The sequence below is a fragment of the Schistocerca cancellata genome, chromosome 5 (genome assembly GCF_023864275.1).
Source record: "Schistocerca cancellata isolate TAMUIC-IGC-003103 chromosome 5, iqSchCanc2.1, whole genome shotgun sequence".
Taxonomy (NCBI): domain Eukaryota; kingdom Metazoa; phylum Arthropoda; class Insecta; order Orthoptera; family Acrididae; genus Schistocerca; species Schistocerca cancellata.
The window spans coordinates 151707134-151734809 of NC_064630.1; the positions used below are offsets into that span (position 1 = coordinate 151707134).

Consider the following 27676-nt stretch of genomic DNA (forward strand, 5'->3'; position numbering starts at 1 on the left):
AAAGAACAGTTTCCATACCTCCGAAACAGCAGAGCTTTCTCCAAGACTTTTCGCCATCTGTCGCAGTCCAGGAAGCTGCAAGACGATGTTGTGTAGCCTTGTTCTGACATTAGCTGGTGGCTGCTTTTTTCTCCATTGAAAACATCTATTCTTACCGAAGAAGTGAGCTCCATTATCAGCTGTCACATCATCATCACTTTCAGTTTCCTGCACTGAATTAGTGTCGTGGTGATTAAATATCTCAAAATCAGGGTCATTATCACTGTCATCAAAGTCTTCATCCACATCTGTCTCATATAACACACATACGTCTGTGAGATCTCTCAAGGCTAATAATTACAAAATAAAAAGCAGCAAGAATGCTGGCACGTGTAGCTTGACAGCCAATAGGAGGGTACACAGAAGAGTCCATTTGGCTTTGCAGGGGTGTGAGAAATATCTCAACATAAAAATTAGTAGCAGTCTGAGAGACAGTCTATAGTAGTTAAGGGTTAACTCTAGCAATAACAACGCATTTTCCATAATGCATACTAATGGGCGGGGGGTGGGGGGTACTGTGAACGTTTATCAACAACATTGTTTTTAAAGACGCACTGAAAAATAATAAGTAGGGTGCAGAACTTTAAAATCTCTTCCACCGCACTCTTATGAATATTACCACATTTTTTGTGATGTGTACACAGTGGGGAGGCGTGCTTTAAAATTTAAAAAAATACTGTTTTGTTAACGGTCATTGACTTTTATTTACAACATACTTTTTAAAGGTATATAAATGTGTAAGAAGGGTCCAAAATTTTTGGGTTATGCTTTACCGAAAAATTTAGAACAATTATGGAATCTATTATAACGAAACATTAACAAGAATAACTTCTTCGGAATTTTAAAATATAAAATACTTGGCTAGATTAGAATATTTTCAAAAGGTGGGCATAAAGTACAAATTCACAGAGTTCTAATTGTATTTTTATGAAAATACTTATGTAACAATAGTAACTTATGAATGTGATTGCGAAATTGTTATGCAAGCAGCAAGACAGAAGCCACTTTATCTCAGTCTTGTATCAGCTTTTGTCAGTCTTGCACTAGTTTATACTTAATTTACAAATAAACTGGATGATTCCAATCAAATTGTGCTGAGATATTTATTATGTAGTTAGTTTGCCTGCAAAGAAAATGGTTTTGAGTTGCTGGGATGAAGAGTCACAGGCTGCAGATTTAATTACACAACTGATTTTGAAATAACTGATGTACACCTACCACTCAAGATCAAGTGCACACTTGAAGTGAAGTAAAGGGGATACTGTTCACATTTCGTACACCTGCCACTCAAGATCAAGTGCACCTTGAAGTGAAGTAAAGGGGATATTGTTCACATTTCACCATCCCCCCCAAACATTTGTTCCCCGTGCAATTTCTAGGAAATATACACTGATGAAAAAATATTGCAACACTCGAAGATAATTAATATAGAGCAATGAAATTTTGGGCATACATTTGTCTATGTAACATATGTAAGTGATTAAAGTAAGCACAAAGTACTCCACCACAAATGTGAAACGCTGGTACATTAATAACCAGTGTAACTGCCATAATGTTGAATGCAAGCATACAAATGTATATGCATTATATTGTACGTGTGTTAGGTGTCAGTTTGTGGAATGGAGTTCTAAGTCTTTTGCACCTGATTGGTCAATACAGTGGCAGTTAATGCTGTTTGTGGATGATGCTGGAGATGTCGTCCTTTAAATATTCTTTGTTTAAAGGACAGGTATTTCATTATTTAAATTTGCTTAAATATTTTAATGAAAATATTGTTTTGTGGGATCAATGACATGAAGTTTTTCATCTTAGACCATGTATTTTTTCTCTGTGTGTTCATCAAGTCTTTTTTTTCTTTATTTTTGTCTGGAACTATAAGTTTTATTTTGGGTATTTCTTATTTAATAACTCATTATAGTGTTTCTTTGGCTGGGGAGGGAGGGAAGGAGGTAAAGAATGGGTACATAGTGTGTGGAAGGAAAAGAATTAAAGGGAATGGTATACTAAATGGCAAAAAAGAATAATTTTATTCAAAGGAAATCATTAAAATTAAATTTAACCCTTTTTCGGGCTGTGGGAGATAAACTTCCCACTAACGGTATTCCTTTACTGCATTCATGGAAATACGTGTTGCCAGTTCCGTATGCTCCTGGCCCCTAGTGGTAGTCCGCTGCACTAGCTCTGGTTTCTGTTTGTTGCTAAACATAGCTTTTAGGGCTGTGGGAAGTATATACCCCATCAAATAATGGTGTTCCCAGCATTCTTGGGAAGTATGGTTACCACCAAAAGTCGTTTCTAAAAGGGGCTCAGGAAATATATATACTACAATGTCTTTTGTGGTCCTTGGGAAGCATACTTACCACAAATGTCGAGGTACCACAATGCTTCTGGGAGTACGTCTTACCACCGCTGTATTTGCCTGACATCTTGTGGTAGTACACTGTACCAGGTGTATGAAAACTGCTACAACAATCAGTTTGTGTGTATCGCGGGATCACTACTGTTGTCAGAAGAGTTTGCTTCGCTTCTGAAGTATATGTCTGTGTCACTATTATCAGCTCATAGCTTTACTGTTTTCTCATCGTGGTAAGTAAATTTTAATATTGGTGGCAAATACAATTGGAATATCATATTATCACTCATTGTTCGCCTCACAATCTTTCTTTGCTTTTTGTAGCAAAAATGTCAAAGAAGCACATCTATACTAAGAAATACACACCAGAAAAAGCATTGGAGTTGCTATTTTCACTACCTCGCGATCCTGAGGATTCTGAAATAGAAAGTGATGAAGCATCAGAAGATGAATTTGTTTCAGACATTAATCCTTGTTTGGTTCCACAACCTAATATCAATAACAGTGCAAACAATTCTTGCTCCAGGGATGTTGATATTTCTAGTGACAGTACCGTAAGTGCAGAAGAGCCATTGGCAGAAGAGGAATGGTCCAATGACACTGCTGTTTTCGACTTTCTTCGCATTGATACAAAAGGAGAACCAGTTGTCAAACACCCATTGACAAAACACAGCACAGAGAGAGATTACTTCCTTTCTTTATTTACCAATGAGATGCTGGAGTATGTGGTTCAGTAGACAAATCTGTACGCAGAGCAACATAAACAAAAATGGCAATGTGGTCAGACTGTGAGTGAGTCAACAAATAACTGGACAAATTTATCTGTAGAGGAGTTACAGACCTAGATTGGAATGAATATCTTGATGGGTGTGATTGTGTTGCCAAGTGTAGTGCAATACTGGAGTTCAGAACCTGCCTTAGGTCAGCCTTACATATTGAAACCTATGACATATAAACATTTCAAAATGATATGTGAAACTATTCACATAAATGACAACAGGCTGAATCCTCCAAGAGGGCATCCAAACCACGATAAACTTCACTAGGTCAGACCTCTTATAACCCTTCTTAACAACATAATTCGTAACCATACTCTGCTAGTAAGGTATTGGCTGTGGATGAAAGCATGATACCTTTCAAGGGACGGTCTTCGCTCAAGCAGTATATGCCTCTCAAGCCAGTAAAACAAGGATACAAGGTATGGTGTTTAGCAGACTCAAAGACTGGCTATGTCATAAAACTTGATATTTACACAGGAAAATCAAATGACGGATGTACAGAAAATTCTCTGGGAGAGCGTGTAGTCATTAGCTTCACCCAAGACCTGAAATATAGTAACAGTTTAGTAGCGTTTGGCAACTTCTTCACCACAGTGAATCTAATGCAAATGCTTTTGAACAATTGAATCTACTCTATAGGGACTGTCAGAGAAAACCAGAAAGGGCTTCCTTCAATGATGTAAGATAAATGTACCTTGAAAAGAGGAGAATTTCAGTTTCAATGCAAATGCGGCATTGCAGCTATAAAATGGATGGACAACAAACCTGTCACTATTTTGACAACTTCAGACAATCCTAGAGATACCACACTTGTCTCAAGAAAGAATAAGGACGGCACAACCAGCATGTCCCACAGCTGTGGCAACATACAATACCATAATGGGAGGTGTAGATCACTTTGATCAACTTAGAGAAAGTTATGCAATAGGTCGACGTTCTCGTAAGTGATGGCATCGTATTCTCTATTTCCTATTAGACGCGCCAGTTGTAAATGCCTTTATACTGTACAAAACTAATAAAGGACAAGTGGGATATGATGATCAATTGAACTTTCGATTACGACTCACAAAACAATTGATAGATGGCTTTACATCCCGCAAAAAAAAAAGAGGACATCCAGTAACCATTCTAACCAAGAAGAACATCGTACCAGATCATGTTTGACTGGCAAAAGTAGGCGATCATATGCCTGTTTTAGAAACAACCTACAGACGGTGCCAAAAGTGTTCAACAAAAGCTCGTGACGAGAGAACAAAATATGTATGCTGCTCCTGCAACGTACCCCTGTGTATCGAACCATGCTTCCGTCAGTTTCATGGAAAATAAAAAGAAAATGTAACAATCATTTGAACATTTTGTTGGAATTAGAATTATTGCTTGTAAATTTCTAACGTAAATGTTTTTGAAATAAAGTAAAATAAAAAGAAATTACTGTCTTCTTAAAAAAATTTTTACATGTAATGCCAACATCTTACAGCTTACAAAATGGAAATGGGATATCTTCTTCCCACCAAAGTGTAAAGCTCACAAGTGGGAAATCGGTTTACCACCAAAAACGTAAGGTTTAAAAAAGTGCTGTGGTGATATATTTACCACCATAATTTTTAGACCTAACTCACAAAAATAAAATTATCAAAAAATAAAATATAATAAATTGATCACAATTCTAATTCGATGCAAAAAAATTAGCTTCACTGAGTCACAACAAAAAATGCGCCTGTTAAAGGGTTAAGCTACATACAGATTACTTATCATTCAACCTGTGTTCGTGACTAGCTCATTGTCAGGAACCTTACATTGGCATTAATGGCATCCAAGTTGGCATCTTGTATACTGTCTAGCAACTGTTGGCATTACTTCTGTCAGGGGGGAAAACTTGAAAAAATACAACCACATAAATACACTGTAATGTATTAAAATCACAAGCTAGTGATTCTAACTGTTGACTCAAGTAAGTGTTTTGTGTTGGTCTTATGTAACAAATATCACACATTATACAGTTGCATGACATAAAAAAATAAAGTTTTCACACATCATGCTTATAAAATCTTTACCAATGATAATCCGTGTAACTACTGAAAGCATGAGTTCTGCAGCCAAACCAGAGGCAAAGGAAGTGGAAGACTGTCTCTTAGCCACCCAACAGAGCATAGTAAGATGCTTTTGGACTGCAGTACCAAGTAAACTAATGAACACGCTACAGACTGCTACTGCCACCAACTTGTCAGCAGCCAGTTTTGCTGCTCTCTAAAAAGCAGACCCAGCGACTACTGGTGTCTTTCCCACCAGTCTCACCTTACACTTTGTTATCAGAATTGCCCAACTGCTTGGAGCACCTGGAATAGTTGTCTATGCCCCAAGAGAGAGTTAGCTAAAGGATTACTATCTGTTTTGTAATGTTTCCTTATTAAGCATTAACTTCTGTTACATAAATTAATTAAATTTTAGCTTGTGTTGTTTGTTTGCTGTGAGGCAGCAACATTTATCCACTGATAACAATACCCTGCTCTGTAAATTCAGGTATAGTTTCGGAGGAAAATTATTTCTTCACATGACACTTTATTTGACCATAACTTCATTTCAAATTTAAGTCTGTATTGCTGGAATGTTATTGAAAGGAAATGCTTTTCAGAATTAGCAATGTTTGAATGCACGGTTAATAAATCATTAGTAGATTAAGGTCATGCTTTACAAATTTTTGTGAAGCTGATCTATATATCCAGCACCATCTTTTTAGAAATACACTTAGCATACACCTAAGGGTGCCCCTTAAAGAACACAAACTTTTAGTGTATAATACGAGGGTAGTATGAAAAGTTCTCGGAATCACCATGAGAGGTCAGCACTAGCGCAACGAGTTGGTCACGTTGGTTATTGGACTGTTGCCTGTAAACACGTGTCACATCAGTGCTCTTGGAAGAGAGCTGTGCCGGTGATGTGGCTCTGTTGTTGTTCCTGCGTAGTGATTTGCGAAGATGGAAAAATCGAGATTCAAGCAGTGATTAAGTACTTCGTAAAGAAAGGTATGAAAGCAAAGGTCATTCATGCCGATTTCCAGAATATACTGGGGGACACTGCTCCTTCATATTCACTGTTGCCAAGTGGACAAATAATTATAACTTTGGTTGGGAGTGCTTAGATGATGATCCACGCAGTGGTCGCCTAAGATGTGTCACTACTCCAGAAATCATTGCAAAAGTGCATAAAATGGCCATAGCGGATCGCCAATTGAAAGTGTGTGAAACTGCTCATGCTTGCCGGATGTCATCTGAAAGGGCTTATCACATTTTGACTAAAGAATTAGAAATGAAAAATTATCTGCAAGATGGGTACCGTGACTCTTGACGCGTGCCTGCACACGTGCTGTCACCATGGCAAAATTACACGAACTAAGGTACGTATTGTTGCCACACCTGCCGTATAATATACAAATTTATTGACAAAATTAAGTGATTTACATAGTAAGATGGTGATTTGAAAAGTTCTCAGAACGGAATAGAAAAAAAGCACTTACATCCCTGAAAGATTTTTATTTTTCAATGTAGTCTCCTTGTAGGTTAATGAACTTAGTTCAATGATGTTCCAGTGACTTGATCCCATCTTGAAAATGAGTTTCCTCCAGGCCTACAAAATAGTTGTCAACTCCAGCTATCTATTCTTTCTTCGAAGTGAATCTTCGTCCACCAAGAAAAATTTTCAGTTTTGGGAAGAGATGGAAGTCTGATGGAACCACACCGGGTGAGTAAGGCAGATGTGGCAACAATTCATATCTTAGTTCATGTAATTTTGCCATGGCAATGGCATATGTGTGCGGGCATGCATTGTCTTGATGGAAGATGATTTTCTTCCTTGCTAAACCTGGTCTTTTTTCATGCATCTTTTGTTGAAGTTTGTTGAGGAGGTTAGCATAGTATTCTCCAGCAATTGCTTGCACAGTGGAGAGATAATCTACAAACAGAATTCCCTTCACATCCCAGAACACTGAAGCCATGAGCTTCCCTGCCGAAGGAATTGTCTTTGCTTTCTTTGGTGGCAGAGAACCAGCATGTTTCCACTGCTTTGACTGTTGTTTTGTCTCTGGGTTATAGTAGTGCACCCAAGTTTCATCTGTGGTCACAAACCAGCGCAAAAAATCTTGTTCACTTCTCCTAAAATGGATCAAACATTGTTCCGATATGTCCATTCTCATGCGTTTTTGATCCAGCGCCAAGAGTCACGGCACCCATCTTGCAGATAACTTTTTCATTTCCAATTCTTCAGTTAAAATGTGATATACCCTTTCATAAGACATCTGACAAGCATGAGCAATTTCACGCCCTTTCAATCAGCGATCCTCCATGACCATTTTGTGCACTTTTGCAATGATTTCTGGAGTAGTGACACATCTTAGCCGACCACTGCGTGGATCATCATCTAAGCTCTTCCAACCAAATTTAAATTCATTTGTCCACTTGGCAACAGTTGAATATGAAGGAGCAGAGTACCCCAGTGTATTCTGGAAATTGACAGGTATATACTCTGCTTTCACACCTTTCTTTACGAAGTACTTAATCACTGCTTGAATCTTGATTTTTCCACCTTCGCAAATCACTACACGGGGACAACAACAGAGTGACATCACCGGCACAGCTCTCTTCCAAGAGCACTGACGTGGCACATGTTTACAGGTAACAGTCCAATAAATATCACGTGACCAAATCGTTGCACTAGTACTGACCTCTGATGGCAAATCCAAGAACTTTTCAAACCACACTCTTATTGCAAAATACACTACCTGCAATCACGTATCAAATATAATATTACTTGAATGCCTTCCACAACTCTACAGGCGCACACTCATTCTTTTGATGAAATTTTCCTCAACTTTTTGGCATGCTTGCAACTGTAATAATGAAATTACATGCTGAATCTCAACCTTGATCTCTGGAAAGCATCACAATTTGTTGAGATAAGAACAAGATTTGAAATATCTCCACAAGAAAAAATCATGGGTTGTCAAATCACAAGACCTGGGTGGCCAATTTGCATCACCATTGCACAAAATTACCCAGCCATCTTATTGAAATCAAACCTCTAATATTCACACGATCATGCTTCAACCACAAAAACACGCTTAACATATAGCAGTAGCATTCAGCATCCACTGTTAATCTGTTTTCGGTATCTTTGAAGAAGTATGCCCAATTACGCCCTCAACCCGTTTTCCACGCCCTACAGTCGCTTGTGGATGTTACGGCTTTGCCAGTTACCTGAGTGTTTTCTGTGCACCAAATCCTGACATTCTGCTTGTACACAAAACTACTCAACAGAAAGTGTGTTTTATAAGTGCACATTATTTTCCTGATGAAACTAATTTCTGTTCTTTGTTCCGCAAGCACACAAAGGGCAACTGCTTGGTGCTTTTAGTGATTGTCTGGCTTCACTTCTCATGCCAACTGGATTTTATAAGACCAAAGGTGACAATCTTCTTTCATAATTCGTTGTGTGGTTGTTCTGGAACTGTACAATTGTTGTGAACATTTGCAAATAGATTTTACCAGAATTAAAGCAACATTACGACCCACGATCATGATTTTTTCCACTGAATGACTACAATGACGCCGCCTTGAGGGTTTAATTTCTGTGTGCTACATTGACTAAACACTCCTTGGAGTATGCAAATAGTCTCTACACAATATTCACCACATGTGTAAACATTTTCAGTGTGACAACATGCTGTTTCATCATGAAGTACTCCATTACTAAACACAAAGAATACAGACGAAAATTGTGCAATGTTCAGTGCTGACAACTTACAAGAAAAAGTAGCAGTGGACATTTCAACAGTTGCATTCTTTATGGGACACCCTTTATAGGTAATAAATTTCATCTATGCTACAAGTTTCTAATCTCCTGTGGACAACAAATAAATGTCAATGAGATATTGGTGATAATTTGAGACTTCTGAAATTGCTGCTGTTATGTATTTTCTATAATTATTTTAAATCCTATATATATATTTATTCACAAATTTTTGGATTCTACTAATCGACACCATCACCCCCCCCCCCCTCCCCCAATCCCATTTCACTCACTTGTGCTATACATAAAAGCAATGAGCTACAAGGAAGAGAAATTTCTACACAGATAGCTTAGTGTTACTAATTACTGTGAACTTTTTCAGAATTCCTCTACTGCTGGAAACAATTAATTGCTACTAGTATATTCAACAGTACATTCCTTTATTATTTATTCCTGGACAGCCTAAAGTATTTCAGTTTAAAGAAAGTGTTTGTTTTGAAACCTTGTTTTTCTTTCTCTACAGAATTAATGAAGTGACAGGATGTATTACTATTTCACTGGAAATATTGTATACAGCGATATACATTTTTACAGCCACTCTGACATCACCAGTGCTTACACAACAGAACAGAACAATTTATGTCAAGATGTTCGAGAACTAAAAGTTTTGAGTCCTTCTTCTACAACTGCAAATGATATTCCATTATCAACAAGAACAGATGTCACACCTTGGGCTTCTAAATCTCTGATGTTTCTATATTCATCATCAAAGAAGAGCATGTCTTGAAACTGTATGCCAGATATCTTCCTGAACCTGTCAAAGAAAAGATAAATTTTTAGCATAATACTTTCAAGAATATTGTCTCTCTGCATAATAACAATTCTACGAAAAATGCAATGCCTTAACCAAATAATGTCACTGAGTGTGTTGAAAATATAGTTGCTAAAAATTTAGTCCACTTCCTTTTAATGTTTATTTGGTATGTCTCTAGGACTGAACTGAATTGAATTTGATTTATTTGCCTGTAAAGAACTTTTGTGTTGTATGAGGCATCGTCATTTGTTACATAATTGGACAATTTGTTACACAAATTATACAAAAGGTAGATACATAAATCTACAGATGGTTACATAAATGGTTATACAAAGGTTAACATACATGGATATTATTACATAAATATTGCGTATTTTGTACTCATCCATATTTAGTTTTGTTACACCTGTTGCACAGACAAATTTTGTTGTATGTCATAAGTTACAATTTTTTTAGTTCACAATCACATTTACAATAAAAAGAGCATTGTATTTTTTCATTATGTATGAAATCACTTGCACTATAGAATGCTTTCTGTTTCTGCCATGTCTCTACCACCATTTTAAATTTATTTTCATGCAATTCCCTTGTGTCATGTGATATAGTGTTAAAAATGTTTTGCCAGTGAGTACAAAATTATTTTGGGCTTTACTCAAACGCATCCAAGGAATCTCTAATAAGTTCCTGTCTGGTTTCATACGAGTGCACATTTGACCTGCTTCCATACATGTGGGCATTCTGTTTGGCTTGCATTAGTGCTTTGAATATGTATAGACTGAGGACTGTAAGTATTTTGTTCTCAGTAAAGTACTGTCTGCAAGAAGTTAATTTGCTCAAACCAAAAATACGTCTACTGGCTTTCTTCTGCCAGAGGAAGACATCTTTTACCCCAACAGAGATTCCCCAAAGAAGTATTCCATAATACAAATGTGTATGGAAAAAGGCATAGTATGCAATAACCATGCACTCCATAGTGACACAATCCTTAAGAATACTACGGAGATATAAAACTCTTGTCAACTTACTGCACAGCTCTTCTGTTTGGGTATTCCAGCATAATTTAGTATCTAGATATATGCCTAACAATTTTACTGAATGTCTGAGTTCATTTGGTCCATTATTAATATCTCTAAGGGAAAAGAGGATGTGTTCAGTTTTGTTTTTATTTAATTACAGTCTATTTTCATGGAACCACTGAGCTGTCTTTTCCATCACTGAGTTGTTCATTTGTTTGACAACATTCGCTTCACTATGTGACGTGATAAAAGTTGTGTCGTCAGCATACATAACAAATTTATGTGTTAACAGGTTGGACACAACATAATAAATACACATACACAATAAATAAGAAAGGTCCCAGTACAGATCCATGTGAGACTCCAAATTTCACCTTGAGGTGATAAGATTTGTTATTTGAATTTGAAACTACCTTTTGGTTTCTGTTTGTCAAATATGTTTTTGCAATAATAGTTCTACATCAGCTATTCCATATTTTTCAAGTTTTATATTAAAATGCTATGTGGGACAGTGTCAAATGCCTTGGTTAAATCTACTTAAGTTGCACATGTGTGTTCCCTATTTTCAAAACCATGTAATATTGATAATACAACTTCCTTAACTGCCTTTATTGTAGATAGCTCACTTCAGAATCCATGTTGAGCCCTACTTAGGAGGTTATAAGAAACATTTAATTGGTCTTTCATTAATGTTTCAATAATTTAAGATATTACAGGTACTACTACAATGGGTCTGTAATTTTGGGGTGAATTTCTGTTTCCTTTTTTGAATATAGGCAAGACAAATGTCAGTTTAAGGCAGTCTGGTTCCTTCTGTAAACATCCTATTGATTAGTTAAGACAGTGTATTGCATACAGTGTCTATTATTTTCTTCATGATAAAATTAGAAAAACCACAGATGCCATCAGTTCTGGAGTTGCTCAATGTTTTGACTTAACATCATTTGAGTTTTGACCAAATCTCTCCCCCCCCCCCCCCCCCCCCTGAATCTTTGTAGCATATATCATTTTATTACTAGCATTATTGTTATTCTTTTTGTGATCACAACAAATTTCGTTAGAGAATTTATGTACTGTACCTCTAGTAGTTAAATTTATCACACTTTGAAGGTGTAGCAACAAGATGAACACAGGGGGAGGGGTGGGGGGGGGGGGGGGTGGGGGGGGCGCAAGCTGTTCTCACTGTATGTGTTTGTAGAAAGGAAATTTTGCTTTCTCATCTGCGGTCCATGCATGCAGGTATCCTCACACCACAGCACTCTGCTATTGTAGCTACAATAAACTGGTGTGGCCTAATTCAACTTTATTGATGGACTGTGCTATTTTGTTTATGCTCCCTTAGTGGTGCGCTATGGTACTATGGCCCAGGGATTTCAGTGCCTACCAGAACTGTAGACATGTACCTGGAAACAAACGATTTTTTAAAGTGAAAATTAAAACTTTGTGACTACCACTGATATAGTTGAATTTATAACCATTGCAGCACTGAGTTATTTTCAAAATTAAACATGTCATCTAGCAAATGAAACATTTGCTGCAAAATTCTTCAGGGGGCCAGTTACTAATAAGCTAACATACCAGTAAATTAATCAAGAAGCTCAATTCCACAAGTTTTGCAATTACAATTAATTTCCAAACGGTGCCTTGAAGACCAAGATGCTGGTTTATGGGATCGTCTTCTGCACCAACGCAACCAAAGTGAAGTATTCATTTAAAGAAATAGAACAGTAAGACACTGTGTAAAGTAGTTAACTGCACATCTTGCTGAAGACTCTTTAAATATCTTGAATTCTTACATTTGCTTCCCAATGCATTTACTCCTTAATGGTATTTGTTATTTAAAATAAAAATCAGCTTCAGTTAAATTGGGATTTTTAAGGATACTGACTCTGTCTGTGGCTCGGAGTAGGGATCTGTCCTCTCAGGTGGAGGTTTTCAGCAGCCTTCCATGTGACATAAAGCAAGAAGTTGAAAAGCCTTATCTATTTTGGAGAAAAAAAAAGAGTAGCCACTGTTGTTGCAAATTATCTGATAATAAAGACTCAAGAGTTAAATATTTCAATGAGCTGCATGATAAATATAAATATGCATTGAAAATAGGCCTCTGTTCCCATGGCCCAGTCTGGAAGAAATTAAACTAGCAACAGGAGATAAACAACGTCCTTGCTTTTCCTTCCCCAGAGTAGTGGCAATGCTTTTAATTTTACTGTGCTTAATTTACAATGTGTAGCCACAAATAGTTTAGAGCAGTTTAACAATATTTATTTATGTAATTTCTAACAAACGCTTCACTATGTTAATGGATACCTTGAGAAATTTCACATCCCTGAAGATTCATCTTCAAAATAGGGTCTATAGAATGAACGGAGAGTGTAACAGAAATGGTGACAAATCGGTATGGCCTGGTGCTCAAACAAAATGGCTGTTATTTGTGAAAAATTGTTTAGAAAAACTCAAGACCTCCTTTTCTGTGATGAATCTAGCAAAAACCTGCAGAGAAAGAAAAAAAATTAAAGAAGTAACAGCTATTACCTCCCCCCATTAACCATGGACTTTGCCGTTGGTGGTGAGGCTTGTGTGCCTCAGCGATACAGATAGCCGTACCGTAGGTGCAACCACAACGGAGGAGTATCTGTTGAGAGGCCAGACAACCATGTGGTTCCTGAAGAGGGGCAGCAGCCTTTTCAGTAGTTGCAGGGGCAACAGTCTGGATGATTGACTGATTTGGCCTCTTAACACTAACCAAAATGGCCTTGCCCCCATCGCGTCCTCTTGGGTAAAATATTCTGGAGGTAAAATAGTCCCCCATTCGGATCTCCGGGTGTGGACTACTCAAGAGGACGTTGTTATCAGGAGAAAGAAAATGGGTGTTCTACGGTTTGGAGCGTGGAATGTCAGATCCCTTAATCGGGTAGGTAGGTTAGAAAATTTAAAAAGGGAAATGGATAGGTTAAAGTTCGATATAGTGGGAATTAGGAAGTTTCATGGCAGTAGGACCAAGACTTTTGGTCAGGTGAATACAGGGTTATAAACACAAAATCAAGTAGGAGTAATGCAGGAGTAGGTTTAATAATGAATAAAAAAAATTGGAATGCGGGTAAGCTACTACAAACAGCCTAGTGAACGCATTATTGTGGCCAAGATAGATACGAAGCCCACGCCTACCATAGTAGTAGAAGTTTATATGCCAACTAGCTCCGCAGATGACAAAGAGATTGATGAAAAGTATGATGAGATAAAAGAAATTATTCCGATAGTGAAGGGAGATGAAAATTTAATAGTCATGGGTGACTGGAATTTGATAGTAGGAAAAGGGAGAGGAGGAAACGTACTGGTTGAATATGGATTGTGGGTAAGAAATGAAAGAGGAAGCCACTTGGTAGAATTTTGCACAGAGCATAACTTAATCATAGCTAACACTTGGTTCAAGAATCATGAAAGAAGCTTGGAGATACTGGAAGTTTTCAGATAGATTATATAATGGTAAGACAGAGATTTAGGAACCAGGTTTTAAATTGTAAGACATTTCCAGGGGCAGATGTGGACTCTGACCACAATCTATTGGTTATGAACTGTAGATTAAAGCTGAAGAAACTGCAAAAAGGTGGGAAAATTTAAGGAGATGGGACCTGGATAAACTGATTAAACACAGAGGTTGTGCAAAGTTTCAAGGAGAGCATAAGGAACCAATTGACAGGAATGGGGGGAAGAAATACAGTAGAAGAAGTAAGGGGTAGCTCTGAGGGATGAAATAGTGAAGGCAGCAGAGGACCAAGTAGGCAAAAAGACGAGGGCTAGTAGAAATCCTTGGGTAACAGAAGAAATATTGAATTTAATTGATGAAAGGAGAAAATACAAAGATGCAGTAAGTGAAGTAGGCAAAAAGGAATAAAAATGTCTCAAAAATGAGATCGATAGGAAGTGAAAAATGGCTAAACAGGGATGGCTAGAGGACAAATGTAAGGATGTGGAGGCGTATATCACTAGGGGTAAGATAGATACTGCCTACAGGAAAATTAAAGAGACCTTTGGAGAAAGGAGAACCTCTTACACGAATATCAAGAGTTCAGATGGAAACCCAGTTCTAAGCAAAGAAGGGAAAGCAGAAAGATAGGAGTATATAGAGTGTCTATACAAGGGCAATGTTCTTGAGGACAATATTATGAAAATGGAAGAGTATGTAGATGAAGATGAAATGGGAGATATGATACTGCGCGAAGAATCTGACAAAGCACTGAAAGACCTAAGTCATAACAAGGTCCCGGGAGTAGACAACATTCCATTAGAACTAATGATAGCCTTGGGAGAGCCAGTCCTGACAAAACTCCACCATCTGATGAGCAAGATGTATGAGACAGGCGAAATACCCTCAAACTTCATGAAGAATATAACAATTCCAATCCCAAAGAAAGCAGGGGTTGACAGATCTGAAAATTATCGAACTATCAGTTTAATAAGCCACGGCTGCAAAATACTAACATGAATTCTTTACAGACGAATGGAAAAACTGGTAGAAACCGACCTCAGGGAAGATCAGTTTGGATTCTGTAGTAATGTCGGAACACATGAGACAATACTGACCCTATGACTTATCTTAGAAAATAAATTAAGGAAAGGCAAACCTACGTTTCTAGCATTTGTAGACTCAGAGAAAGCTTTTGACCATGTTGAATGGAATACTCTCTTTCAAATTCTGAAGGTGGCAGGGGTAAAATACAGGGAGCAAAAAGCTATTTACAATTTGTACAGAAACCAGATGGCAGTTATAAGAGTCGAGGGACATGAAAGGGAAGCAGTGGTTGGGAAGGGAGTAAGACAGGGTTGTAGCCTCTCCCCGATGTTATTCAATCTGTATATTGAGCAAGCAGCAATGGAAACAAAAGAATAATTTGGAGTAAGAATTACAATCCACGGAGAAGAAATAAAAACTTTGAGGTTTGCCGCTGACATTGTAATTCTGTTAGAGACAGCAAAGGAACTGGAAGAGCAGCTGAACAATATGGATAATGTGTTGAAAGGAGGATATAAGATGAACATCAACAAAAGCAAAACGAGGAAATGGAATGTAGTTGAATTAAATAGGGTGATGCTGAGGGAATTAGGTTAGGAAATGAGTCACTTAAAGCAGTAAAGGAGTTTTGCTATTTGGGGAGCAAAATAACTGATGATGGTTGAAGTAGACTGGCAATGGCAAGGAAAGCTTTTCTGAAGAAGAGAAATTTGTTAACATCGAGTATAGATTTAAGTGTCAGTATTTGTATGGAGTGTAGCCATGTATAGAAGTGAAACATGGACGATAAATAGTTTGGACAAGAAGAGAAGAGAAGCTTTTGAAATGTGGCGCTACAGAAGAATTCTGAAGATTAGATGGGTAGATCACATAACTAATGAGGAGGTATTGAATAGAATTGGGCAGAAGACAAATTTGTGGCACAATTTAACTAGAAGAAGGGATTGCTTGGTAGGACATATTCTGAGGCATCAAGGGATCACCAATTTAGTATTGGAGGGCATTGTGGAGGGTAATAATCATAGAGGGAGACCAAGAGATGAATACACTAAGCAGATTCAGAAGGATGTAGGTTGCAGTAGGTACTGGGAGATGAAGAAGCTTGCACAGGATAGGGTAGCATGGAGAGCTGCATCAAACCTGTCTCAGGACTGAAGACCACCACAACAACAGCTATGTTGCTGTGCTATGATTCTATTTCAATGAGTTTGTTATTGATGTAGCACCCAACAGATTAATGCTCACAGTTATCATATTGCATCTTAATGGTGCTCTTCCAACTGGAAATTTACAAAGTGTCAGTAAATAGAACATGGTGTTTTCATATTCTGCTCCTCTTTACTATTCACCAAGCACATGCTACAGGAACAGATCACAGTGGCACAGCCATTGCCAAATGACAACAACTCCTTGTGTAAGGTACTTCTAACTATGTGATTCCATTCCATTTAAACACCTAGGCTCTTACATGCAAAGTGATGGAGGATTGGAGGCCGAAATACAACACAGGATAAATAGTGGATGGATGAACTGGAGGAAACTGAGCGGAGAACTCTGTGATAAGAAGGTTAGCTGCAGAATGAACGGAAACTTTTCAAGTCTGTGGTGAGGCCTGCGATGCTGTGTAGAGCAGAAATTCGGCCAGTTGCAAAAGCTCAAGAGAAAAAGATGGAAGTGGCAGAAATGAGAATGTTAAGGTGGATGAGTGGGTTGACACGAAAGGATAGACTAAGGAATGAGTACATCAGGGGAACAGTGAAAGTGGGGCCCATAGGGCAGAAGATCCAAGAAAGTAGGCTAAGATGGTATGGACATGTGCAGAGAAGAGGGGAGTACTACGTGGGGAGAAGAGTTGAAGACCTAGAAATCGAAGGATCAAGGAGAAGAGGAAGACTGAAACTGAGATGGAAAGACAAGGTAGCAGGGGCTACGAGAGAAAGGATGCCTCAGAGAAAAAGCCTTGGATAGGCATTTATGGAAGAGAAGGATCCAGCAAAGCAATGCCGACCCCACATGATGTGGGAAAGGGCTGAGATGATGATGATGATGATGATGATGATGATGATGATGATGATGATGTGATTCCATTCTCACATACCTCATCTCACACTAAAACCCTTGTCCTCTAACAACTAGTACAGCATACCAAACATTTAGAAGTTAGCCAACTTAGTGTCCAGGTTACTATGCTATTAAAATTCCTATTTACGTAACTTTCCTCCATTTTATGTCTCCGTTACATACTGAATGCTTGTCTTTACTCATTTTGTTATTGACGTTCACCAGGGATTCTGAGTAGCACATCAATTTCTTTGAAGTGCAGTATGAAACATAGTTCAAATATTGATTGATTTCAGTAACAGACTATCATGCTGAAATGCAACCCCAAGATCTTGTATTTTGCAAGTTATTTCCCATGCTGCATTGTAATTAAAATGTACAACTAAAATTACCAAATGTTCTAGTGTGAGTACAGAAATTACTGCTACATTCAATGCTTACATTCATGTTTTTTTAATTCTCTGACAATCTTGCACTACTGATTGTGAAATTTGCAGTACGCAAAAAGTGGCTTGAATGATTTCTACACTCAGAAAATGTGTAGATAAGTTTACCAACAATACATGAATAAGGCTAAATAGAGTATACACACAGGCTTAAAAGTGCTTTTTTTATGTAGATTTGGTAAGAACTGCTTTACCAAGCTCCGCGAGAGGCTGTAAAATAAAATGGAAAAATGGCAGAGTGCCAGTATGCTTCATTGAAATTAAAACACACATTATCAGCATATGAGTGAGTTAAAATGGCACCAAATAATTGGCCTCAAGGAAATGGGTTTGTCATGCTGTAATGTTTCAGCTCACTTAGAGCACACTACGACTGTGATGCATTTTTATAGCTGTGAGTTGTATACAGGAGCAAGTGAGTGCGTATCATAACTTTGCCAATGATGTTGGCTCTGCACTGAGCACTGTAACTTGTGCGAATGCCTGTGTCAATGCTTCAATGGCATCTGCATGTTTGGCATGTTTGCCTTTGAATCAACTTATATTTGCCAAAAACTACAAACACAATGGATTGCAATGGGCACATGAAAGCCCCCACTGACACACTGAGTGGCAAAAGTAGTACTTACTGACAAATCCCACTTCAACCTGTCCTATACTGACAGCCACATGATACTGTGGTGGTGACATTCTGACAATCAGCATTGTTGAGCAGCATAGCAGACAACACTGCATGTGCTATCAGAAACAGCATGTAAGTTCTAATCCTGGATACCGAGGACAATACAAATATCAACTATTACACCAGGAATGAAGAGTTTAAGGTACTATACCTTCCTCCCCCCAAAATCTGTGTTTCAGCATTCAATGCATAGCCACATACAGTGAGGATTGTGTAAGGCTTTTTTGAAGGACTGCTACCAATTTTTCACTTAGATTGCACTTCAGCTGACATGTAGCTCATTGAAAATGTCTGGGGTACAGTTGGTTGTCAATTTGTTCATGATGATTGGTGCCATGCTGCTGTGTTTAAGACTCTGGTTACAGCAAGTGGAAATTTAACATCATACTGAATTCTCAAAATCAGAAACCACATATAGTTCTCTAATAACAATAATTTCCACATTATCAAGTACACCTGGGGACTTAAAATCATGGCCAGAGTTGAAGTCCCTTACTACACTGACATGAATGAAATGCAATTTGCCATTTTTTCTGGATGATGGTGAGAACATGTGGAGGAGGAATTAAGTCAAATATTACACAAAAACAGTAATATATTTATTCTAGACTTATTCCAAGAAGACACAAAAGCTTTTCTGCAAATGAAATGTTTTGTTATTACCTATACTTACACTACACAGACTTCTAACAGGGAAATTTTTGTTGGTTCTCACTGTAGCTGAATCCTCAAACTGCAGGTTTTCTGTATAAAGGGGCAGAAGTTCAATTCCACATTAAATTACAACACGATTTTTTTCTTCCCTGCCATAAGAGACACATACTATAGAGGGAAAAAATCCTTCTATTCCAAAGAGATGCAGCTATTTTCCCATGATAGATGTTTTTACGCTACAAATCAAGAAGGATTACTCATGGTGGTAAGTATGATGAAACTGGCAGTAACATTTGTTGTTAGCTTAACTCTGACATTTGCAAATATGATCAAAATCCAATTATTCACTCTACGCAACATCAGCAGCATTAACACTTAGAGCCTCTTATGATTATATTATTGCATTCTGACAAGAGTAAGCTACACCCGAAAACCTACTGATATCGCTGTGGTTTAACACACTGTAGCAGTCATTTCTCGAGTCAGGATTTTTAGTGGGCATGGAGGCTGATCAGGTGAGGTAGTGACACTACGGGTGCACAGGAGCCCGAGCTTGGGAGTTGTTGTGGGTGGCTGTCATACACCCTACGCCACTAGTGAAACAGTGTTGACTTGAAACATATTTATTGCCTGTGTTTTTATGGTAGAGGTTGTCTTCTCTAGCAAGGCGGAAGGTATGCTGAATTACACACTTGAGTGCAACAAGAAATGTGCACATGGCACTTTGTTGGGTGTGGCTGTGGCGTACGTCAGGACCCATAGTGATGTCGTGCAGGTAGCTGGATTAGGAGTCTGTAGATGCAAGCCTACCGTGCCTCACCAACAGCTTGTGTAGCCAATGATCCTGAAGAGACACATGTGCTTAAGAGCATATCACAGACAGCAGGTGCCCCGAAGGCAGAAGCCCAGGATCCTAAGTTAGGTTGTAACACACTGGAGAGACATGCCATTTTCCTTCCGTAGATAACCCTGTATAGTGAGAGACTAGTATGAACACACTGACTACAAATTGGAGATGTGTGTCCCAATATGTATGTTGGCTGTTAACATAATGACTTGTCATATTCCAGATTATTCAATGAACGCCTTCTGTTCACCAATTTACTTGTGGATTGAAGGGACTTGTCCTTATCTTGTAAACACAAAGTATATTTTTACGTCATAAATGTCTTTTTAGATGATACTAATATGTTAAATTTGTATAGAATATTTCCGTTGCCAACAAAGATTCCTCACTCTAAAGGAAAGTATATCTTTATTCAGACTGAGAAAGAATTTTTGCTACTTGATGAAGCAGAAGACAGCGTGCAAAGCTGTCAGCTAAACAATTAGACTGTAAGAAATTAAGTAAAAATGAACAATTCTGCACATGAAGATTTGCACTACTCTCCACTTTTGATCAGGAAAAGGGTGAAGCAAAGTTGCTTCTGCCAGTACACAACATTTCAAATGATTACGTGAAAAGAATAGTAACTTTATATAACATTATTTGGACGCACTTAAATAATGAGTGGTTATATGTACTTCCTAAAGAGGTAGGTCTGGTAGTATTATGCAGGAAACAGGCTCCAAAGAATGTAAAAAATAAGTTTCTAAGTATTAACTGAGCAAAAACTGCTAAACCTTGGGAATAACCAATGTTAGGATTCCCAGACTCTTGAACAGGGGCTGAAAACAAACGCTCAACTGGCAATTTCTGAGCCAAAAATACCCTTTGTGAATGGATGGGAAGAGCTACCCCACAACATAATACGGTATGTCATAAGTCAATGGAAACGAGCAAAATAGACTAATTTTTGTGTAGCACTATGATTTTTTACAGATACTGTTCTAATGGTAAACATAACAGCATACAGTGTTTGAACAAGATCCTGGACATGATTTTTCCACGACAGCTCACCATCTATCCGAACAACTAGGAATTTGGATTATTCAGTCTCAATGATAATATGCCAATTCTATGTATGTAAAATTTCAGCTTAAGTTGAATTGTGTGTTAGAAGCTGTAAAAACTGAGTCTTATTATGACAAAGCATCAATTTATTTTCTACAAGCCATGAACTTACAACTTGAACTGCGCTATTTGATACACTGCCTATGTTGTACTCAACATCCTTCACTACAAAGCTAGTGTCATCAGCTAGCAGAAATATTTTGGAATTACCTGTCGTATTAGTAGGCATATCCCTACACAGTGTGAAACAGAATTCCACTGACAATTTTTTATAGATGGTTGTATGGACCAAAACCAGAAAAAAAAGTCTAGTAAACATCGGCTCTAAAATGCATATCTTCAGCCTGTATACCCATAGGGGTTGTATTAGTCTGACTAACAGGTTGTCTGTACAGTCGTACGACTGGCCAACCAATGAAGCTCATACACTGTAGTTGCATAACATCCAACACATGGCCAGCAACCAATCAGTTGCAAGGCAAGGGAACTGTAGATTTATCTATTGAGCCCATTCCCAATGTCAAAACTGAGACTTGATATCTGACTGAATGTTCATTTTGAATAGTGACTAGTAAATGGAGATTGCTACAAAAAGTACTGGTACTGATAAGCGTCGTAATGCTGAAATTATACTCAAATGTGTTTTCTGGTTACACAACATCATAATCGAAAAGGAAGGGGAAAAACCAGCAGCTGCATTCACTTACCAGCGAATGCAATCAACAAAAAGATATGCTTCTGTCAGCGAGTTCTGCTGTGTCAATGCAGCATATTCAATCTGATATAAATTTGACATTCTTTCACTCAGGGGGAGAAATTTTGATTTTAGAACCGTTTCTATGATTTTTTAAAACAATCTTATTGAATATATAAAATATTCTTGGACTTCTTGCCGCATCAACTCAGGGAAAACCTCGAGATTTCGACAATTTCCACCATCAACATCATCAGGAGCAACTGACTGTCAGTTGCTCCTGATGAAGATGATGGTGGAAATCACTGAAAGCTCGAGGTTTTACCCTGAATTAATGTGGCAAGAAGTCTGAAAATGTTTTACACAACAGTGCTGTCATGAAAGACTTCATTCTCGGTCTTATTGAATGTATACTATATGTCATGTATTCAGTAAATCTGATGACACAGGAATAGTGTTGTTTGTTACAATATGATTAGGGTTTCCACTTAGCTTCCATACTCATGTCCTCTGCAACTCTCAACTATTGTTTCCTCTGTAAGTTGTGTTGGTGATCTGTCCTGCATTTTCCACAGTGACCTGTTATTCACAAGTCTTATACGCTCCTCCAGGTTCATAGTTGGTAATTAAGTGTGAAACACATCCTCACAGAAGCAACAGCAGGTGTCCACTTACATCAACTATCTCCAACCAATTCCATTTCGCTGGGATCTGCCCGTCAACAGGCTGTATGTGGTGCACGCCAGTGTCGCCACATGTCTTGTGAATAGTCAGCCGAATACAGCCATTTGACTAGTTGGATGAGTGTGAGTCCGGTTATGCTCAGCCTAAGAGCTATGAGCACTACTTCATCGTTGCTACTCTGAAACAATCTCTGCTACTGAGGTAGTGTTCTTAGCTCTTAAGGTATGTATTTTAGAGCCCATGTTTACTGGGCACTGTTTTCTTGTTTTGGTGCATACTGACTCCTCCTTAAATATGGAAAGCAAAGAACTTTCACTAGAAAGGATGTATTTCGCAGTATTAAAGATAAACAAGTGCCCTTAGTTTTTACAGTAAGCAGCTTGGAGCCCACATTTACTAGATTTTTTTTCTTCTTTTGGTCCATAACAGCACCTATGGAAGTGTGTTGGTGGAGTTCCCATTCACCTTGTATGTATATGAAACTTCACGGTAAATGATAACAGCCAAACAGTTGCAGGATAAAGATTTATTGAAATCCTTGACCACGGTTTCGGTATATCTAAATATACCTTCATCAGAAGCAAAAATACACATGAACAGGAAGACACCTTCACTAACAAAAAATTTAGCATAATAACTGAGAGAGTAAAAAAACACTTATAGCTTAAGTAACCATAAAATTACCAAAGTATTACAAGCACAAAAACTTTTAGTCACTTACTAAAATCACATCCTGCAGTGGAGATACATAAAACAATTGTGCCAAAGGCGTCGTCAGTAGTTAAAATTAAAATGTCACCTCCATTTGTACAGCATAATTGTGAAGAGGAGGTCGATGTGAACACTGCACATCATGAGTACTTAGACTGTGATCTAACGTGAAGAGGGTGTGGAAGCCCTAAGGCAGACAGTTTCACCGAGAGAGGTCACTTGTAATATGCACGAGAAACTCACGCACATTAAAACCCAGGGAAACATACACATGCGCATCAAAATTTTAAAATTTGTGCTAATTTAAACCCTCTGTCTTAATAAATAAAACATATCAGAACCATTTAAGACACCTACATACAGTGGAAAATATGAAACCAATTTGCCTGTGTCCTAGTATCAAGCAGATGGAGCTTGCACTACGGAACACATCTAACGAAAGAGGGCACTAGTGTTATGCGCGAGAATCTCGCTTAACTTAAAGACTAGGATACATACTAGCAAAAATGAACAAAATGTTGTTGTAAAATTAAACCATCTGTCATTGTGAATAAAAAACATAACAGAATCATTTAACCACACATACACATCGAAAACCACGAACAGCACACATCAAAAATACCTAAAATCCCAACAAGACAGGAAAGGTGCATCTCACCAGCATCAACAGACAAGAAAGCTAACTTCTAGTCAGCCAGACAATATTGCGTTAGAGCAAGGAGGGGTTTGAAACTATCCTAAAAATTTTTGTTCCTAAGCTGCACCTGTTCATTAAGAATAAAACCATCTTTTTGAGACAGATGCTTGAACATCTCTAATTCCTCAAAGAGGTCCAGTTTGTAGCCCTTACTCACTTCGTGTAGCAATTCTGTGTCATCCAGTTCACATGGCATATGTTATAAGAGCCACAGATGTTCAGCAAATGTGGAATTGTACACGTTTTGCCCATTTTTACTTAGCATGTGTTCTTTATATCTTACTCTAATGAGTGTACCTGTCTGTCCAATGAAATGGTTGGGGCAGTCATTACAAGTAATTTTGTAAACTCCAGATTTAGTGCCAAGTTCTTCCCATGCCCCAAGAATATGAATCACTCTATGTTTCAAGCTATTATTTACGGAAAAGGCAACTCTGTAAACGTATTTCTTCTGTAGAAGTCTCCTTATCTTGTATGATACATTCCCCAAAAATGGAATAGAAATAAAGTTATTACCCTCACTCTTTTATGCCCTGTTACCTCCTAAGGTTGAACATTTTACGGCTGTTTTTTTCCCCTAACAATTTGGTCAATTAACTTAGGGTCACATCCATTGTTAGTAACTATAGATTTTACTAAAGGTATTTCTTTTTTTAAACAATCCTGTTCTAAAGGTGTGCTCACAGCACGATGAGCTGCAAAATGAAAGAAGTCAATTTTGTGAGTTCGTGGATACAAGAATCTGCTGGGATAATATTATCAGAAAAAGTATTTTTACAAAAAACGTTGAAGCTAATTGTGTCATCAAATAACTTAAGCATCAAATCAAGAAAATTGAGTTCTCTCATTGCTTTGCATCTCTTTCGTGAAATTCATTTTCTCGTGAATACTGTTAAAAAATTGGGGCACAGGAAGAATTTGGCACTAAATCCGGAGTTTACAAAATTACTTGTAACGACTGCCCCAACTATTTATTACATTGTACAGACAGGTAGACCCGTTCAAGTAAGATATAAAGAACACATGCTAGGTAAAAATGGGCAAACCATGTACAATTCCATGTTTGCTGAACATCTATGGCTCTTACAGCATACACTACGTAAACTGGATTACGTAAATTGCTACACGAAGTGAGTAAGGGTTACAAACTAGACCTGTTCAAGGAATTAGAGATTTTCAAGCATCTGTCTCAAAAAGATGGTTTTATTCTTAATGAACAGGTGCAGCTTAGAAACAAAACTTTTTGAATGGTTTCAAACCCCTCCTTGCTTTAACACAATACAGTCTGGCTACCTAGACGTTAGCTTTTTCTTGTCTGTTGATGCTGGTGAGATGCACCTTTCCTGTCTTGTGAGGCTTTTATGAATTTTTGATGTTTGCTGTTCACGGTTTTCAACGTGTATGTGTGGTTAAATGGTTCTGTTACGTTTTTTTATTCACGATGACAGATGGCTTCATTTTACTACATTTTGCTCGTTTTTGCTAGTATGTATCCCAGTCTTTAAGTTACGCAAGATTCTTGCGCATAACACTACTGCCCTCTCTCGTTACATGTGTTCCTTAGCACAAGCTCCATCTGCTTGATACTAGGACACAGGCAAATTGGTTTCATATTTTCCATTGTATGTAGGTGTCTTAAATGGTTCTGATATGTTTTATTTATTAAGACAGAGGGTTTAAATTAGCACAAATTTTAAAATTTTGATGCACATGAGTATGTATCCCTGGGTTTTAATTTGCACGAGTGTCTCGTGCATACTACAAGTGCCCTCTCTCGGTGAAACTGTCTGCCCTAGGGCTTCCACACCCTCTTCACGTCAGTGCACAGGCTAAGTACTCATGATATGTCATGTTCATATCGATCTTCTCTTCACAATTATGCTGTACAAATGGAGGTGTTATTTTAATTTTAACTACTGATGACACCTTTGGCACGGTTGTTTTATGTATCTCCACTGCAGGATGTGATTTTAGTAAGTGACTGAAAGTTTTTGTGCTTGTAATACTTTGGTAATTTTATGGTTACTTAAGCTATGAGTGTTTCTTTACTCTCTCAGTTATGGTACTAAGTTTTTTGTTAATGAAGGTGTCTCCCTGTTCAGGTGTATTTTTGCTTCTGATGAAGGTATATTTAGATATACCGAAACTGTGGTCAAGGATTTCAGTAAATCTTTATCCTGCAACTGTTTAGCTGTTATCATTTACCGTCAAGATTTTCAACAGTTGCTGCTTCAGCTATGTTTAAAATTTTGACATACAAGAAACACTATTAGTACTACCACTGACTCCTGAGGCACCACTCACTTAACTGCGCCCCACTCTGAGGTGTTTTCATCACTGTAAAGAATGACCTTTTACTGCCTGTACTTAAAGTATGAGAGGAACTAACTGTGAGCTAGACCTCTTATTCCACAACGGCCTGGCTTCTGCAGTAATATTTTGTGATCAACACAAACACCTTACATAAATCAAAGAAGACTCCTAATGTTCCAAACTTTTTGTTTAATCTGTCCAGTGTCTCACATTTTCACTTACTAAACTACGTCTAAAATCAAACTGTAAATTTGACAGGACATTACGTGAACTGAAGTGATTGGTTACCCTGATATTTACCTCTTCAACAACTTTAGTAAACAGAAGAGGGCATAGAAATAAGCCTAAAATTGTCTACATTATACCTTTTTCCTTTTTTATGAAGTAGTTTCACTACTGAATACTTTAATTATTCAGGGAACTGACTGAAGGAAAAAAAAATACAAACGTGGCCAAGTATGAGGCTAATATATTCAGCACAGTGCTTTAGAATCAAGCTAGCAACTCCACTGTGTCGATGAGAGTCCTTAGTCGTCAGTGATTTAATTGCTGACGCAATCTCCACCTTTTCAGTATCACTGAGGTGTATATCAGATAGCAGTATTGGAAAGCCATTTTCTGAGGGTTAATTGCCTAAAGAAACAAAGTTTTTTTATCTAATTTACCTGCTATATTCAGAAAGTGATAGTTAAATGCTGCAAATATATCAGACTTATCACGAACAAAAGCACTTTACTACTTACTGATTATATCCTCAACCTCATGCTGTTGGCCACACTTGCTTCACAACTGATTGTATTGTTTTAATTCTATCCTATTCTATTTGCATACCTCATAATTTTTGTCTTCATAATAACTATTTTAAGGAACTTACAGTGCAGTTGTAATGGGTTACTGCAGCTTGATTGTGACTATTTCTAACATTTTGATATAATTCCCACTTCATTCTATATGATATCATTCTCTCACTAGTCAGCCACCCAGATTGGCTATTAGTTCTGCTACTGTCTTTCAAATATTTTAATGGTAAACAACATCCAAAGTGTACGAGGAATGAGCTAAGAAAAGCATTATATTTATCATACACGTTATCAACACTATAAACATCCTGCCACTGTTGTTCTTGAATGAGATTTAAAAAAGTCCGTCTTGTCACTGAATTAACACTTATAAATAGTTTATAATTATATTTAAAGTGTGTGTGTGTGTGTGTGTGTGTGTGTGTGTGTGTGTGTGTGTGTGGTTTCATCTGTCCACACAAATTCCTTTTACTATTAAAATTTGTGCATCATGATCTGAAAGGCCATTTATCCCTTTGCTTTTGGAATGCCCCTCCAGTAATGAAGAATGAATAAAAATTTTGTTTATAGTTATGTAACTGTCCCCCTGCACTCTGAGAGGAAAGACTACAATATGCATCAGATGATATGAATTTAGGAGATCTTCCAACATTCTTTTCCTTGTACAATCCATTACAAAATTAATATG

The 27676-nt window shown here is 37.7% G+C and overlaps 2 protein-coding genes across 3 annotated transcripts in view; one reads left to right on the top strand and one right to left on the bottom strand.

The window, feature by feature from the left end:
* Positions 1-3518: 3518 nt before the first annotated feature.
* LOC126188409 (uncharacterized) lies at positions 3519-4335 on the top strand. The gene is made up of 3 exons (XM_049930011.1): positions 3519-3764; positions 3961-4111; positions 4193-4335. The coding sequence occupies exons 1-3, from the start codon at positions 3519-3521 to the stop codon at positions 4333-4335; spliced, it is 540 nt and encodes a 179-aa protein (XP_049785968.1).
* A 5040-nt stretch (positions 4336-9375) lies between these two features.
* Positions 9376-27676, bottom strand: part of LOC126187493 (magnesium-dependent phosphatase 1-like) — a 42379-nt gene continuing 24078 nt past the window's right edge. For both annotated transcript variants that reach the window (XM_049928606.1, XM_049928605.1), the window contains exon 4: positions 9376-9766. In XM_049928606.1, coding sequence (XP_049784563.1) covers positions 9595-9766 — 172 coding nt within the window. In that variant the 3' untranslated portion in view covers positions 9376-9594. The remainder of the gene's footprint in view (positions 9767-27676) is intronic.

Coding starts and splice junctions, on each gene's coding strand:
- LOC126188409 (XM_049930011.1), top strand. CDS start 3,519: ATGATACCTTTCAAGGGACGGTCTTCGCTCAAGCAGTATATGCCTCTC. Junction 3,765..3,960: donor TTGGCAACTTCTTCACCACA/GTGAATCTAATG, acceptor TGACAACTTCAG/ACAATCCTAGAGATACCACA. Junction 4,112..4,192: donor TGCAATAGGTCGACGTTCTC/GTAAGTGATGGC, acceptor AAACTAATAAAG/GACAAGTGGGATATGATGAT.